The 14,484-nt window shown below is 43.4% G+C and overlaps 1 protein-coding gene across 1 annotated transcript in view; it reads right to left on the bottom strand.

Moving 5' to 3' along the window:
* Positions 1 to 14,484, bottom strand: part of LOC141009924 (protein bicaudal C homolog 1-like) — a 68,248-nt gene that overhangs the window by 14,541 nt on the left and 39,223 nt on the right. The window contains exons 5-9 of the mRNA XM_073482670.1: positions 13,609 to 13,767; positions 11,567 to 11,620; positions 6,322 to 6,504; positions 3,328 to 3,579; positions 1,747 to 1,878 (exon numbers count right to left, since the gene is read on the bottom strand). Of these exons, the coding sequence (XP_073338771.1) occupies positions 1,747 to 1,878; positions 3,328 to 3,579; positions 6,322 to 6,504; positions 11,567 to 11,620; positions 13,609 to 13,767 (780 nt within the window). The remainder of the gene's footprint in view (positions 1 to 1,746; positions 1,879 to 3,327; positions 3,580 to 6,321; positions 6,505 to 11,566; positions 11,621 to 13,608; positions 13,768 to 14,484) is intronic.

Here is a 14,484-nt window from a genome sequence, read left to right as displayed (position 1 = left end):
CTCTCCAACACACACTCTCCTTTATGGCTCTCCCAAAGTGCCGGGAACACGGAGGCTAGGACGCAGCGTTTGGACGGGCCTTTTGGATTACGGCTGTCACCTCGTTAAAATGTTTAAGTGAAGGGTTCTTAAGAGGATCTGGGCTGGGTCGGTGTTTACTCTGGCACCTCCGCACCAGTCCCCTCGAGCCTGTCTGGTTTGGGCATCGAGCCCCGGCTCTGGGCGGGACGTGGGCACCTTGAAGAGACAGTCAGGACGGGGCCAAGCGGTGAAATATGATTAGTAATAACGTGTGTTGTAGAAGAGTAGACCATGAGTAACTTCAGAGGTTGGCGTTGAATAAAACACAGGTGTGGAACACAGTCGCTGTAAGATTTTGTGGCCCCTACAAACTCTGTTTACTAAAAAGTGAATGAGCATCCCTCTAATTTACTGATTAACTTTCTAAGGACACATTTAAATCAGGTCAGTTACTGCTTTGTTTGGAACAGCTGAGGTATAAATAAAAAGTTTTCCCTTCCATCAGGTGAAACGTGCACAGCAGCAGGCTGTGATTTCCCGCTGTGGCAGATGTCAGTTTGCCAGAACGCTTCTCAGTGTTGGTATGGCATGATTCCCTTCGGTGCAACGTTCCAGTTTTTCTTTTTCATATTCCATGAAGAAGTGATGAAATGTGACATGGCAAACTACAATTTATTCCAATGTCATGCTGAGACATTTGACGGAGAGTAATTCTCACATGGAACAGAGGCTTATTTGTTTCTCGGTCGTCGTTTTTTCCCCTCTGCCTGACACAGCATTTAAACAAGGAAGACAGCAGCGACTTTTTTTCTCAGGGTGAAAAGGTTGGATGTGTTTTCCTTCTACACTTTAGTGGAGGTTTATGTTTATTCATTTCATCAACATAGTCCGTTCTATGCTTAAACATTACCCCTTAAAATAGACTTTGTCAAGTAAAGGTGTCAGCTCCAAGTGCAAAACTGTTTTTTCACATTCGCTGAGGTTTCTGAATGAAGCTTTGCATGTTGCCGTCATATTTTAGTCCAAATCCAAACTCTTTATTGCTAATGTTGAACCTTTTTTTAACTTGACGCTTAACTCTTTAACTTAACTTTTGTCAGCCATGCAGCAGCAAAAGACATATCTGACTACATTAATGGACAGAATCTTGATTCTTGAAAATAATATCACAATATTTTTCTCCACAAAACCACTTAAAATGCCGGGACCGGGCGACGAGATCAAATGTCATGATCATTTTGATCTGTATTGATACAGCGACAATGTTGGCACTTTCACAAAATTAGATTTTTGATAAATAATCATCAGCGATGTGGATGTAAAGGCAAGTATGAGAACAAGTAGAACAGTCTAGTTCAGAAAATGACATCACTTTACTGTACTGAAGCCTTTAAAGGCAGGAAAAGACAACACTTATGCCATATCATGATATACAAAATCTAAGATGGTATATAGTCTCACATCATGATAAAGTTATATTACCCAGCCCTACTTTTAACCGAATGAATAGATTACAAAAAAAAGAAGCTGCGCGGCATGCAAAAGTCCAGAATCAGTTCTGTCTCTATACGTAAAATAAGTAATGCCAGTGAAAAGTAAACTGGTTCTGTGTGCCTAGTTGCAGAAGCCGCTTTAGATAAGCGGTCCATTTGCCCCTGGACCTAGACTGTCTTGAAATCCCCTAAAACCCTTCCTTGCTGTGTGAGTGTAAGCCTGCTGTCATACCTTGCTGGGCTGTTTTGGCTTCGGTTTGATGCTGATGAAGACATCCAGCTGCTCCATGAGTGCCGTGATACACTGGGGCTCCACCTCAATGTCCTCTTTAATGTCAAACATTAATACCAGAGGCAAGCAGCCCTGTGGAGCAAAACACAAAATAAAAGTTACCGTAACATATCTGTGTTTCTATATCATAGACTCTAATAACAGTAGTAAATTTTCCCTTTATGTTTTACCATTTGTTGACCCACATTTCAGCTGTACCAATAAATACAAGATTCACTGCTGGATCCATCCCACACAGAGCTTGGGGAAATTCCGCCAAGAGCAATCTGTTTTGCATGATCACCACCACAACCGCCACAGACATCTATATTTTGGGCTCGAGTGCTGGACAGCGCTCCTATTGTGAGTGGGTGTAATTAGCAGCAGAGTATAGAGCCCGGCTGGCTCTGACAGGGCCTGAGATTTGAGCTGTAATCTACAGTCTGGCTGGAAGAGGCCAAATCACACAGTACGCTACTGCAGAGTGACTCCTCTCCCCTCTCCGGTACGTCCTGTCTTCTACTTTCTACACCCCCACGCTTCTTTATCCTCATCCTTCTGTGCTTTTCCTCTCTCATAAGTCGTTTTTCACTCTCTCCCTCTCTCCAGACAGACAGTGAGAGGCTCCCTTCTTGTGTGTCCACACCGAGAGAAAGTCATGTTTGGTCGCTGCAACAACTTTGGCATTTGCTAAATGTCTTTGGGGCCAAATGGGAGACCGCAGACAAAGAGAAGGCAGCTCTGGCAGAATTATTGCCCCACATTATGGATCTCCAAACAGAGAGCCAGAGCTGTTTACGCCCGAGATGTCTTAAACGCACCAGCTCAGCAGAAGCTTTTAGCCCACGGTAATTAAACAGCCATCACTTCTACACATTTTTGAAACAGACGTCTGATTATATTCCTTAGTAATTCAGATAAGGGTAGCCTCAGCGGTCGCAGGCAACACAACAAGAATGACCACAGAGCATTTTTAACCAACAGAAATTTAAATGCAAGGCGCTTCCTCCTACTCTGAAAACTAATGGTTATGTGCGGACGTCTGAATTACAGACGGGGCTGAAATTCAAACCCATCAAAATCTACTGTGTGAGCAAAGCCAAACCAGTACCATTAACACCAACAGGGATAATCTGTATACAGAGAGGCTCATGCCAAGCTGATGCAAATGCGTGTGTCCCTCTTAACATGCAGGCTAACCTTGAGTCGTCTACAGATTGCTGTATATCTGGACATTTCAGCACCACTGAGCAGAGCCAAGCAAATCTCTCCCAAGGCTATTCAAAACCCCGACAGGCAATCATGGTTTATGTCTTAAACCCAATCTGAAACCCACGCATCATTCATACATACCATGATGATGTTAGTGAAACAATGACAGCCATTATAGCCACCACACAGCGCAGGAAATCTGTATATGTAAGGAATATATTGCCAATGCCATCCCTTCACCACATAAACAGAGCTTCGGGGTTAAAAATGAATCTTTTCAACCAATGGACTAAAAACACACACACACAGACACACAATCAAGCTACACACCATGAGGTACTGCCGTGCCAGGCAGACTGATTCAATGGTGCCCTGAATGTACACTGTGGATTTCTTCTGCGGGCTGTTGGGGTCAGGGAAGTGGATCTGGGCTCCCGTTCTCTGGGTGATGTGCTTGATGTTGCTGCCGTTGCGTCCCTTCATGAAGAGGTGGTGCTGGGGCGCGATGTCCAGGTGGGTGGTGACGGAGATGGTGCTCGCCAGGCTACCAGCCAGGTGCTCCAGCAGCAGAGCTGTGCCCCTCTGTGGAGACGAGGATAACAAGGTCATTGACAAAATGTACGAGTATATAAAGATTTTTTAAAATCCCTTTTTTATGATTGCTTTTTGTGATGTATTTATTTCATGACATTTGAGTTCATTGTATTCACTTTGTGTTTAAAACATTTAGTTTGTTTTATTCTTGGTGTTTTCAACGTGTTCTGTTGTTACTGTAAAGCCCTTTGTAACCGTGTTTTCAAAGGTATATTATTACTTTCACCAAGGAGGTTATTTCTTCCAGTCGTGTCTGTTTGTCGGTATGTTTTTTTTGGCTGGATTGTTTGTCAGCAGGATTACACAAAAAGCTCAACAGATTTCCTTGAAACTTGGATGGAGGCTGGGTCTCAGCCAGGAATACTTTCACTTTTACTGCAGATCCAGATAAAGGGACGGATCCAGAATTTTTTTTCTCACTTTCTTTCGAATTGCAAGGCTTTCGTTAACTTCTCAGAGGATAATGCATGGGTCTTAATAAAAAAAAATCAGTTGCATGTTGGTGACTGGTATCTATGAGTGAGTACAAAGGGCCATCAGGGTCTCAAATGACGACTATTTTCATAAAAGATTCATCTGATAATTGTCTTTTTGTTCCGTCTATGACAACGTGATGTCCTTAAAAGGCTTTTTTGTTCAACCAACAGTCCAAAACTCAAACATATTCACTTAACTGTGGCATGAAACAGAGAAAAGCAGCAAATCTTCACATTTGAGAAGCAAACCAGCAAACGTTTGGCATTTGAGAGGCATAGGAGAAGGTGCTCCATAGATATAAAAATTAATATCATGGACAAGTTGCTCAATTCCTTCGAGAATACCCAACAGTATGAATGAAATCACATGAAAACGTGACAGAGTTAAGGAACAAAGACCAAAACTGAAACAATTCTTCCATCAGAGCATTAGCCAGATCACGAGGAGAGCCGCCGAGCCATGTTGCCCAGAAACAACACCAACATTTTCTATAAAACCAGTGGGAAACTATTACATTTTCCACTGCATCTGCTGGCCAGTTGAACGCTCTCATTCCTCGATGTCTCTGCTACGCCTCTGCAAGCCATCACTTGGCCCAGTAAAGTAAGTCATTTCCAGGGTGCAATGGGAATTCACACACTGCGGCCAGCAGAACACAACAATCCACAGTGGTTTTGGCAATCCTCAGAGGTGTTCCAAGGGTCTCACACCACCACATTACATAGCACACATATTCCTCTAATCCTCGAGCATTTATCTGGCCCGCTTCCCAATCCAGACTGACCCTTCAGACCTACCACACACTTAGGAGGCCGTGCTGCTGCATACATACAGTACATATGCATATGACTGTACACAGAACACAGGAATGTGCAGAAAGACACTCTAGCACACAAATTCAAGCACACGTGAATAAAATAGATGCCGGGACACATATGTGTTGAATGCAGTCCAACTGAAATTAGCTCCGTATTGTTAAACGTGAAGCCGTGCTACAGTAGTGGGGCAGTTTCTCTCTCTGAGATTAGAGCTGACCCAGCAGCCGTCCAGTTCCAGCTCCCAAACATCTCTCAGCACTCTCTCGCCCCTGTGGTGCTGAAGGTAATGAAGCAGTTTATATGAGAAAAAGTGAGGAACGCTGACAGTGTTGGTGGGTTTTTGACACCGTGTAGCTCTGGATACCTTTTCCTGGTCTGCGGCTCGCCATGGAAACGGGTGGAGAAGTGAGGGTGTAAACGCAAATATTGTTACACAGGCATGACTGAAGCCGAGCGCACAGGTCAGGGAACAGGTAGTTATTCAAGCGTCTCTCACAGGACACACACTGGCTGCTGGGAGGGTTGAACCTATGACCTTTATGTCTCTGAAGATGTCAGTCTTTTCACTCTTCTCTGATTTTATTGACAAAAATGTAATTGATAATAACTAAAATAATTGGTAGCTATTGTCCTTTTAACATAATGGATGCGGATGCCTCTCTGCTTACAGCTTAAAGTCTGTTTATATTTAGGGCTGCAACTTTTGTCGCTTAATTGAACAGCTGTTTGGTCCATAAAAGGTCAAAAAATGATGAAAAGATGTTGCTCAGATAACGTCCTCAGATGTCTTGTTTTGACCACAACCCAAAGATGTTTGGTTTAATTTTATAGAGGAGTAAAGAAGTCAGAAAAAAATCACATTGAAGAAACTGGATTCTGAGAATTTGGATGCTTTTTTCTCCAAAATGACTCAAACCGATTAATCGGTTATCAAGATAGTTGCCGATATATTTAATGGTTGACAACTAATCGATTAATCGTTGGAGCTCCATTTTTATTCATAAATTAAAAAGGTGAATGTCAGAGTAGTGCGAGTCGTCTATTGAGTGCAGGTTTGTGTTTCGATCTACAGTCCACATGGTGTCCTTGAAAACACTCTTCTGCCATTGGCGTGTGTGCGTGTGTGTGTGTGTGTGTGTGTGTGTGTGTGTGTGATTGTGCGTGGGTGTTTAAAGAGACACCGTGATGCACTTTGGGTTGAAGTACTATATAAACACAGCCTGTGACCTTTAAATTGCATTTCATGGCGGTTTTCACTTTGAGGGCAACAAATGGAAAAAATGTTATGATTCAGCTCGATTGTATTGTTCAGTATGACTCGACAATACAGAATCATGTATTCACATTTACATATTCTTCTGCAAATCTTCAATATTAATTCACTCCCCTTTACTCAAATCCATTATTCACTTCCAAATCACCGGACCCTCCTCACCTTGACGGCGTTGGCGTTGTTCTGTGAGCCGCGAACCACGCCCGTGGCCCTGTAGAGGCGGGTCGGGGGCTTGAAGGAGACTGTGAGGTTGTAGGTCTGCGAGATGTGCTGCACGGTGGGGGAGCTGGGGTCGGACTGCATGATGGCGGGAAGCTCGAACGACAGCACGAGAGGGAGCAGCTCCTGCAATATGGTGCGACAGAAGGAGGGAGAAGAGAGCGAGAAAATCATCTAATTTTTCTGTGAACGTGGTGTCACTGACACATCATGGTGGCTGCTGAAACAGCCCAGTTACGTAAAGTCGGATCAGATTTCTTCACAGAATCATAACAGGGCGCAGCATGGCGGCTTGCACCAGTCATTCAGGCTGATTAAGACCATTTGGACAAAGAAGTGAAAAAAGGGTGATTTATTTACACAGTGTAGACGTATGTGAAGTGACGCACAGACATAACAATCCCTCCCTTAGCAGAAGGTGGCAAAACTTGGAATGTGTCCACTCAAATAAATCCAGACATGTTAATCAAAATGAGGTCAGCGGTGCCAGAAATAAGAGAGACACCCTTTGTTACAGTCAGTGCGCTACACTGCTATCGCATGGGGGATTTGATTTAAACATTATGGTCGCACAAGTCGTTCGAGCTACGTTTTTAAAAGTCCTGTGAAGCATCAGTGGTCTTCTGGTTCATTCTCATACATTAATTTCAAGTCATAGAATCAAACCACAGGAGCAACAACAGACATCAGCTCCTCCCATTTGTATCACATCGGTCACTCAAACTCAATAGATGCAGACAGGCTTCATGCATACACATACTTATGCATGCATTAGAGGCACACGCCCATACGGAGACAAACTGATGGGAATGCGTACACACACACACACACACACACACACACACACACACACAAAGAAGAGAATGAATACCCACTCTCTCTCACACTCACACTCACACACACACACACACACACACACAGTGTTATCCAAACAGTGACTCTCAAGCAGAGCGCCACTATGGTTTTGGCTGCCAGTGAAGGGCAAGCAGCATGAATTGCTCTGACCAAAGAAATGCAACCCTGATCAGTCCCATATGCGCCTGGCCTTACATTTATATCACGTTTCAGCGCTCGCTCTCGGAGGGCTCGGGAAATTTAGGTCAGCACTGAGGGAAATGCAGGAGAGGACAAGCAGAGCAGCGGGAGTCGGGCGCTGAATGAAGAATAGGCTGATTTTTATGGCGGAGCTGACCTCAGCTCTTTTTCAAAGAGTCTACCTGGCAGATACGAGTTTCACATGTATTCAATCTGAAAGCGCCGTTAAAGAGCCTCAGTTCTCCTGACACGAGGGTGAGAGATGAAGAAAAATGAAAATATCTTCGAGGTAAAGCAACCGGCCAGACCTTTCATCACCTGCCCGTCAGCTCCACCTCTGAGTGCTCAGGGGAAAAATCCCCCGGAGAATCCATCACCTCAACAACCAGACTCAAACAGATCTCCACCCAAGAATGCCTCACGAAAACAGTAGACCTCACAGGTCCACTGTAGTATGTGCGAGCGTTAAAAGTGACATTACGTACATCACTAACGCAGCTCAGGGGTAGAAGGCACGACCCAGCCACTTCTGGTTTCAGGAGAGATTGAGGAGGATGTGGTCTGAAGGCCACCCAGGACCAAACACACAGTATATTGTATACTGTTGTGCACTGGCAGCCTCGACAGGAGGAGGTCAAGAAAACGGAATAAATCCTCCTTCTTTCCGCATTTTCCAGTGCGGTGCTTCAGGGTTTCTGTCATCCGGTAAACGTTTTTTTTGTTTTTGTTTATACTGGGAAAATCTGTTGAAGTCAGACATACTTAAATCATTTTGGTCATAAATCTCCAGTCAAAATAATTCCCCACTGACAACAAGTTGTACTGAAGGTGTAGCAAGTGATTCTGGGGAAACAGTTGATTGTTGAGTCTCATTCCTGATGCTTTGGCTTGGCGATAAATGCGATTAGCGGTCACAGTTAATTGTTTTTAAGCTCACTAAATGCAGATAATATTTGACCTCAAACTCCAAAATCTTCCAAGACACGTGCACAAGCAGTTTATCAAAAGGATACAGTACTGGGATTTAAAAAATAAATCCCATCAGGGAATTTTTAAAATATCTTGGCGAGACTTAGACGAGTACAGTGATCCATCTATTCAGTATTAACACTGGAGCCAAGAGAATTTGGTTTAGCAGCAGTTTTACAGGTTACAACAGCAACTTGTCTTTTCACACTTCTATTTTATACAAATTAATCCACCAAAACATCCACCTTATTCCTAGCCCCCACGATACCTTGTTAAAATTATCAGGCGCAACTTCTATCAATCGATCTAAGGATGCAGGATATGACAATCCTCGTCCTGAGAGCGACTGCTTATTGCTTAGTCCACTCAGCTAACACTTCAAAAGCAAGCCATCGTGTCCCCAGATACACAAAACTGTCCCAAGAGTGAACAGAATAAACCAGAACTGGCCTAAGCCTGGGCCAGAGTACATTTCTATTCTGGTGGGGTGGATCTGGCCCAGACTTGGTCCACTTCTGGTTTATTTGGTTTGCTCTTGGCTGGTATGTGTCCACGGTATGGCCTGTTTGTAGCTCAGATCTGGACAAGAGTGGACCGCCCACGTGCTATTATTCCATGTGGTATGTGGGCCAGATGAACATGTCTGGGCCGCAACAATTTTGCAATCTGGGTCAGTCATTTTTTTTTTTTTTTCACTCAAGCTAGGTCCCCTGAGCACCGAAAGTGTCACCCATAATTGTTTCCCCTTGTCACCTCCCCGGGAAACTCATGGATAACATGTTAAGTAGGGAGCTTTAGAGGTGATAGTCTTTTTTCCACCTGTGGACAGAGCCAGCTAACTGTCCAGTCTTTATGCTAAGCTAGGCTAAACGTCACCTAGCTCCAGCTTTAAACTGAATGGAAAAAACAAAGTGGATTCAATTATCTCATCCAAGTCTCGAATGAAAGCAAACTAAAGAACTATTAATCTAAAGCAAAACTGGTGCAAAAACAATAAATGTTCATTAAATGTAATATTCACTGATGACACAGCTGTTAGATAAATTAGATTTACTCAGAAACCCTTTCATTACACTCATTCTGGACAAGGTAAGTATTGACACTGTGCATATATTCTGTGTATATTTTGACTGAATGACAAAAACAGAAAAGCTAAAAAAATTAGCTTTTTCTTGGAAAAGTTCTGATATGTGCTCTTTTCCCTCGCTGCATCTGAGGAAACTGGGCTGTTACTCACACGTAAAATAAAGCTACGTATGGAAGGACTGTCTGGTCATTTGTATTCAGTAGTTACTGAAACAGCATACAAGGTATGTGGACACAAAGGAATGAGGTGAGTATCAAAGTCTGGATCCTGACTGAGGGAAACCTGTCTTTTGATCCACCCTCGTCATCCGCTGACTGTGTGTTCTTTGGAGGGCAGAACAATCCCCGTGGTTCTCCACAGCTTATATCTTAAACCCCTCTGTACAACACTGCTACAGTTAGGTTTGATTATTCTTTTTTTCCCAGTCATAGCAAAAATGAAGTAGATGTAGTGGGTTGCGGCTTTCTGCTTATGAAAATAACCATTAAGCACGGAGAGGTATGGGTATGCATACAGCTGAAGTTTGCCAATACACACTGCACAAATATGCGGCATGACCTTCTCCTTCCTCTCCATCACATGGTCCTTCTCATTTGTACACACAGCCTTGTTAGTGTTGGTCAGTCCATAGTGGAGGAACGTGTTCACTGTAGACAAACTCCTGAAGTGTTGAAATAAAGCAAAAGTTCAGGGATGTAACACTTCTCATGATCATAGAGCTCCTCCGCCCACAGAGCTAAGGCTGGAGGTCGGGCTTCCAGTCAGACTGAAACTGAAGACGGAGGAGCGGCTAGGAAATGAGCTGGAGATGGGCCTGCCAAAGGGGCCGAGGATCACGTTTGTGTTTTACAATTGCTCTAGGGAAGTGGTCTGGGAATAGGTCAGGAATGGTGCTTGCAGCTTAGAGGAAGCGCTGAAACTGTGCCTGGAGTGCACAATTACCTACTGTAACCCTGGAGCTCATCCACTGGTAGGATTAGGTTGGGAACTTGGCCGTATTGAGTCCGATGTTATGTTCGCTGAGGAAGTTTCGAGTGATGCACCTGGGAGCCAATAAGTGACCGACAACAAGATTTCTGACTAAAGGGCCGTCCACACTGATAACGATCACTAGTATGTTGTATAATTAACCGAGACTGAATTATTAGAGGCCAATCACACTGAGACGCATCACTAGAAACACGTTGAAAGCCTAACCATTGTTTTCCTATGGTATAGTGCGCCTTGCGTGCACCCCTCTCCTGCACCGTGCATCCGTTTTCATAGTGGTTTTTAAAAGTTTTTACAACTACTGCGCCTGTAGGGACGAGTCTGTGTGTGATCGGGGCCGTAGAATAGATCATCTAAAAAGTCCTTTCTAAATGTCATCTATTCGTTTAACATGAAAGAAGAAGGCTACGGGCACTCTGAGGCTGCAGTCGGGCGGAAATTCACCAGGCGAAATTTACTCACGTGGTGTTGCCAGGAGCAGGGGGAACAGGAAATAGCGTGGGTAGGGTTGTAAACATAAACGACAAGGGCTGGCATTGCTCAGAGGCTAACAACAGCAGTTAACAAATGTGTTAATTACACATGGTTTTATCCTGTAATTAATCTCTGCACTGTCCTTGCACCAAGCAGCATCCCTCCTTCTCTGCTGCTTGTATTGCCCTGAATGAGCGGCTGATCCGACCCTCCTCTCTCAAACTGGCAGAACAGCGGAGAGCCCTGCGATTTCACGCGTCAAAGTTCAATCCGATTGAACTCTGCGTGGGTCATTTTGCATCAGGAGAGCAAATATGTCTCGTCCTCTTCAACACAGATTAATGGCGACATCCTAACGCATGAAACGCATCGCCTGCTCACAAGTTCATCAGGGTCATCAGGGTCGTTTGTGCAAAAACTAAGGCAGTCGTATATTTGGCAAAAACATACGACGATGCTTTGATACTACTTTGTTCCCCTTGTAAAACTTGGTCAGTACTGAACTCAAATACAAACTCTCAGAAATCCAAGCTGACACCACAGAGGTCAAAAGTACAAGCTTACAGGCCTGCAGGGACCGAGTGTTTGGGTGGAGTATTCCTTTAAGACAAATATGGCCGAGTTCCAACTTACCCTTATTTTTACTCGAGCTGCCTCCACTCCTCCAGGCTGCCCTGCAATGGACACCTGTTCACAATAAAAAAGGAACATGTAAATCAGTTAGTCAGTCCAGACGCAATCCAAGACAAACAATGGCTCAGATCGTTGCATACAGTTGCACTTAATTTCAATGTTGAAAGCAAAATGTAGAACAAATGAAAACCGCAGAACGTCTAAAGGCCTCCTCTGAACTGAAACCCAATCCCTCTCCGGTTATTGTTTTATATTCTTGAACCACATCATTACCACGAATCTAACATTGTGATTAGAAGAATGGCCTCCACGATTAAAGTAATTGTCCTATTAAGACAACCACGAACATGAGAGGCCAGATTAAGTTCATTTCCACAGAAATGAAAAAGGTGATAAATTATCTCATTAGATTTCTCCTCTTTTCCTTTTCATTTATTGGCTCACCATTGTGGAGCAAAACCAAAAACTGATGTGCAGTGTTATTGCTCCAGAACACAAAAAAATGTGTTTGGGAGCAAAAATCCTAAAAAAGAAACAACTAAGCAAACATGAAGCAGGTCAGTCTGGTTCATCCGTTAGGTCCACACAAACAAACAAAACACACCTATACAGGCTGCAAGCAGCAATTAAAATCATTCAAAATAAAAAAACATCGTTAGGCCTCGTGTTAGCAAACATCTGCTTAAGTGTGCTTGACTCCTTACAGCTCCAGTGAGAGTGAAAGGTAAACAGTCCACTCATTGATTTTCTCAGTTATCTTTATTTGCTTATCAACACTGCGGCACTCGTCCAAATCTTAAAAGGCTCTGCTGCTGCAGTCAGCGAGCTTTTGAAACCAGAACTTAAAAAAGGAGTCTCTTGCTACTATCAGACTATACTTGCATCATCAGAGTAAGACGAGAAGGAGGCTGGAAAGCCTTTGAGATACAGAGAACAGGCATGTTTGAAGGGGAATTCTGGTATTTTTAAACCTGGGCCCTATATTTACATGTTTTGGTGTTTAAGTGATTCATACAATCGGTCTAGTAGATCGACACGGCTGCAACTTAATCCTTCAGGGCAACTGTGACCGTCAAAGTTAAGTCCATGAGATGTTCTTTGATTTGACACCATTTCACACCAAAACATGTAAATATAGGGCCCTGGTTTAAAAACATTGGAAGTCCCCTTTAATGGCCAACACACTGTAGGTAGGGTTGCAGCAGTATACAATGCAGAACTGCAACTTGCGATTATTTTTATTGTTGGTTAATCTGTCGATTATTTTCTTGATAAATCAATTTATTCTGTGTGAAACATGTTACCTCGACTTGAGCTATTTTAATGCCAGTGCTCGCTGGACTGTGATTGGTTTAAAGATATACAAACAAGCCAGAGCTTTCTTCCCCTTTTACCAAAATGAGAATTAGCTAGCTTTTCCCTAGCATCCACACAGCACTGTAGAGATCTGACTAAGTGAGACTTTATACTGTGAAAACATGATATTTTCTGAGACGGTTATGGTAATGTGGGATCTCCTGTATGTGTATCATACTATGGAAAACCCACAGAGATACGGTTGAAATCAGTGGAGCAGACGTTTAAAAATAAATGACGTGTCAGTACTTTTATCCACAGGTGCATTGTAGAGCACCTGGCAAAGATAAGCATCTAATGCTGGCAGTGTGCTCGCCTGAACTCCTCATACAACACTTTAATCATAATTACAGCCGGATCCTCCTGCTCTTCCAGCGAGCCCAGCCAAAACAGACCAGCTTCCTCCAATCAAAACAACCAACTGGACCGAGTCTCTGCAACCCGTTTGGAGCCTTAAACCAAACAACCTCAGTGACTACTGAAGAAAATGACTCGTGGAGGAGTGGCGACAGTAAACACTGAAGGCAGCACAACCCAATGCACACAAATCTGAATCACGGTCCAATGTTGTGGTTCGAGAGATAAAAGGAAAATATCAGATGAGAAGAGCGCTTTGATCAGACAGCAGTAAACAGCTCGCTCCGCCCGTCTGTGTCATCGGAAATCTGTGCTGCAGCCAAACAAACCTGGTTGCTTTTCTCTGCCTGGTTGTTCCTGTTGGAGTCGGGGAAATGGATGTGGCAGCCCGTCTCCTCCATCACCCTCTTGATGTTGTTGCCACCTTTGCCAATAACGTGGGAGTGCTCTGTGTGGGAAACGTCCATCTTCAGAGTTACCCTGTTACTCTAATGAGCAGAAAAGAGAGGAACAGGGTAAAATGATGATTGATGACACTGGCAGTAAGCTCAGCGAGAGCAGCAGGATACTAAGAAGACGGTGCATTTATTATGTTATTACCTCGGCCAAGGAGGTTATGTTTCCACCCCGTGCCCATTTGTTTGTCAGCAGGATTACACAAAAACTACAGCACAGATTTTCACTAAACTTGGATGGAAGATGGGAATTGGATCAGACCAGATACCATTAACTTTTGGGGCAGCAACATGGCGAGATAGGATGTTTTTCACATTTTTCTTTATTTCTCAGGGAAGAATGGATGGATAATGATGGAAAAATATCAGGAGAGTTTAGTTGGCTGGTATCTATGAGTGAGAACAATTTGATGCGGTTCTTAAATTATGGTTTAGCTGTTGTGGGTGGTTTCAAATCGTGTCTGATATTGGATTAGGCTTGATTGAATTAAAGGGGTCAGTTAGGCCTTGGCGGAGGTATGCACTCTACTGAGTGCCATTCTAGATATGCATGTATTTGAAAGGTACAGATAGAAATAATAATTGTCAGAAAAATGTCAGAATGATAAATATCAAACTTTAAAAAGTAAGTTTCCACAGAATTCACTGCAAGTTGCAATGTTAACAATATTATCGCTGTAAGTGTCTTGCTGCCTACAATCAAATGCAAGATAATATAATATAATATCAGGGATAGCTTAATAGCAGGGA

The sequence above is a fragment of the Pagrus major genome, chromosome 15 (assembly GCF_040436345.1).
Source record: "Pagrus major chromosome 15, Pma_NU_1.0".
Taxonomy (NCBI): Eukaryota; Metazoa; Chordata; class Actinopteri; order Spariformes; family Sparidae; genus Pagrus; species Pagrus major.
This window is presented reverse-complemented; position numbering and strand designations above follow the sequence as displayed.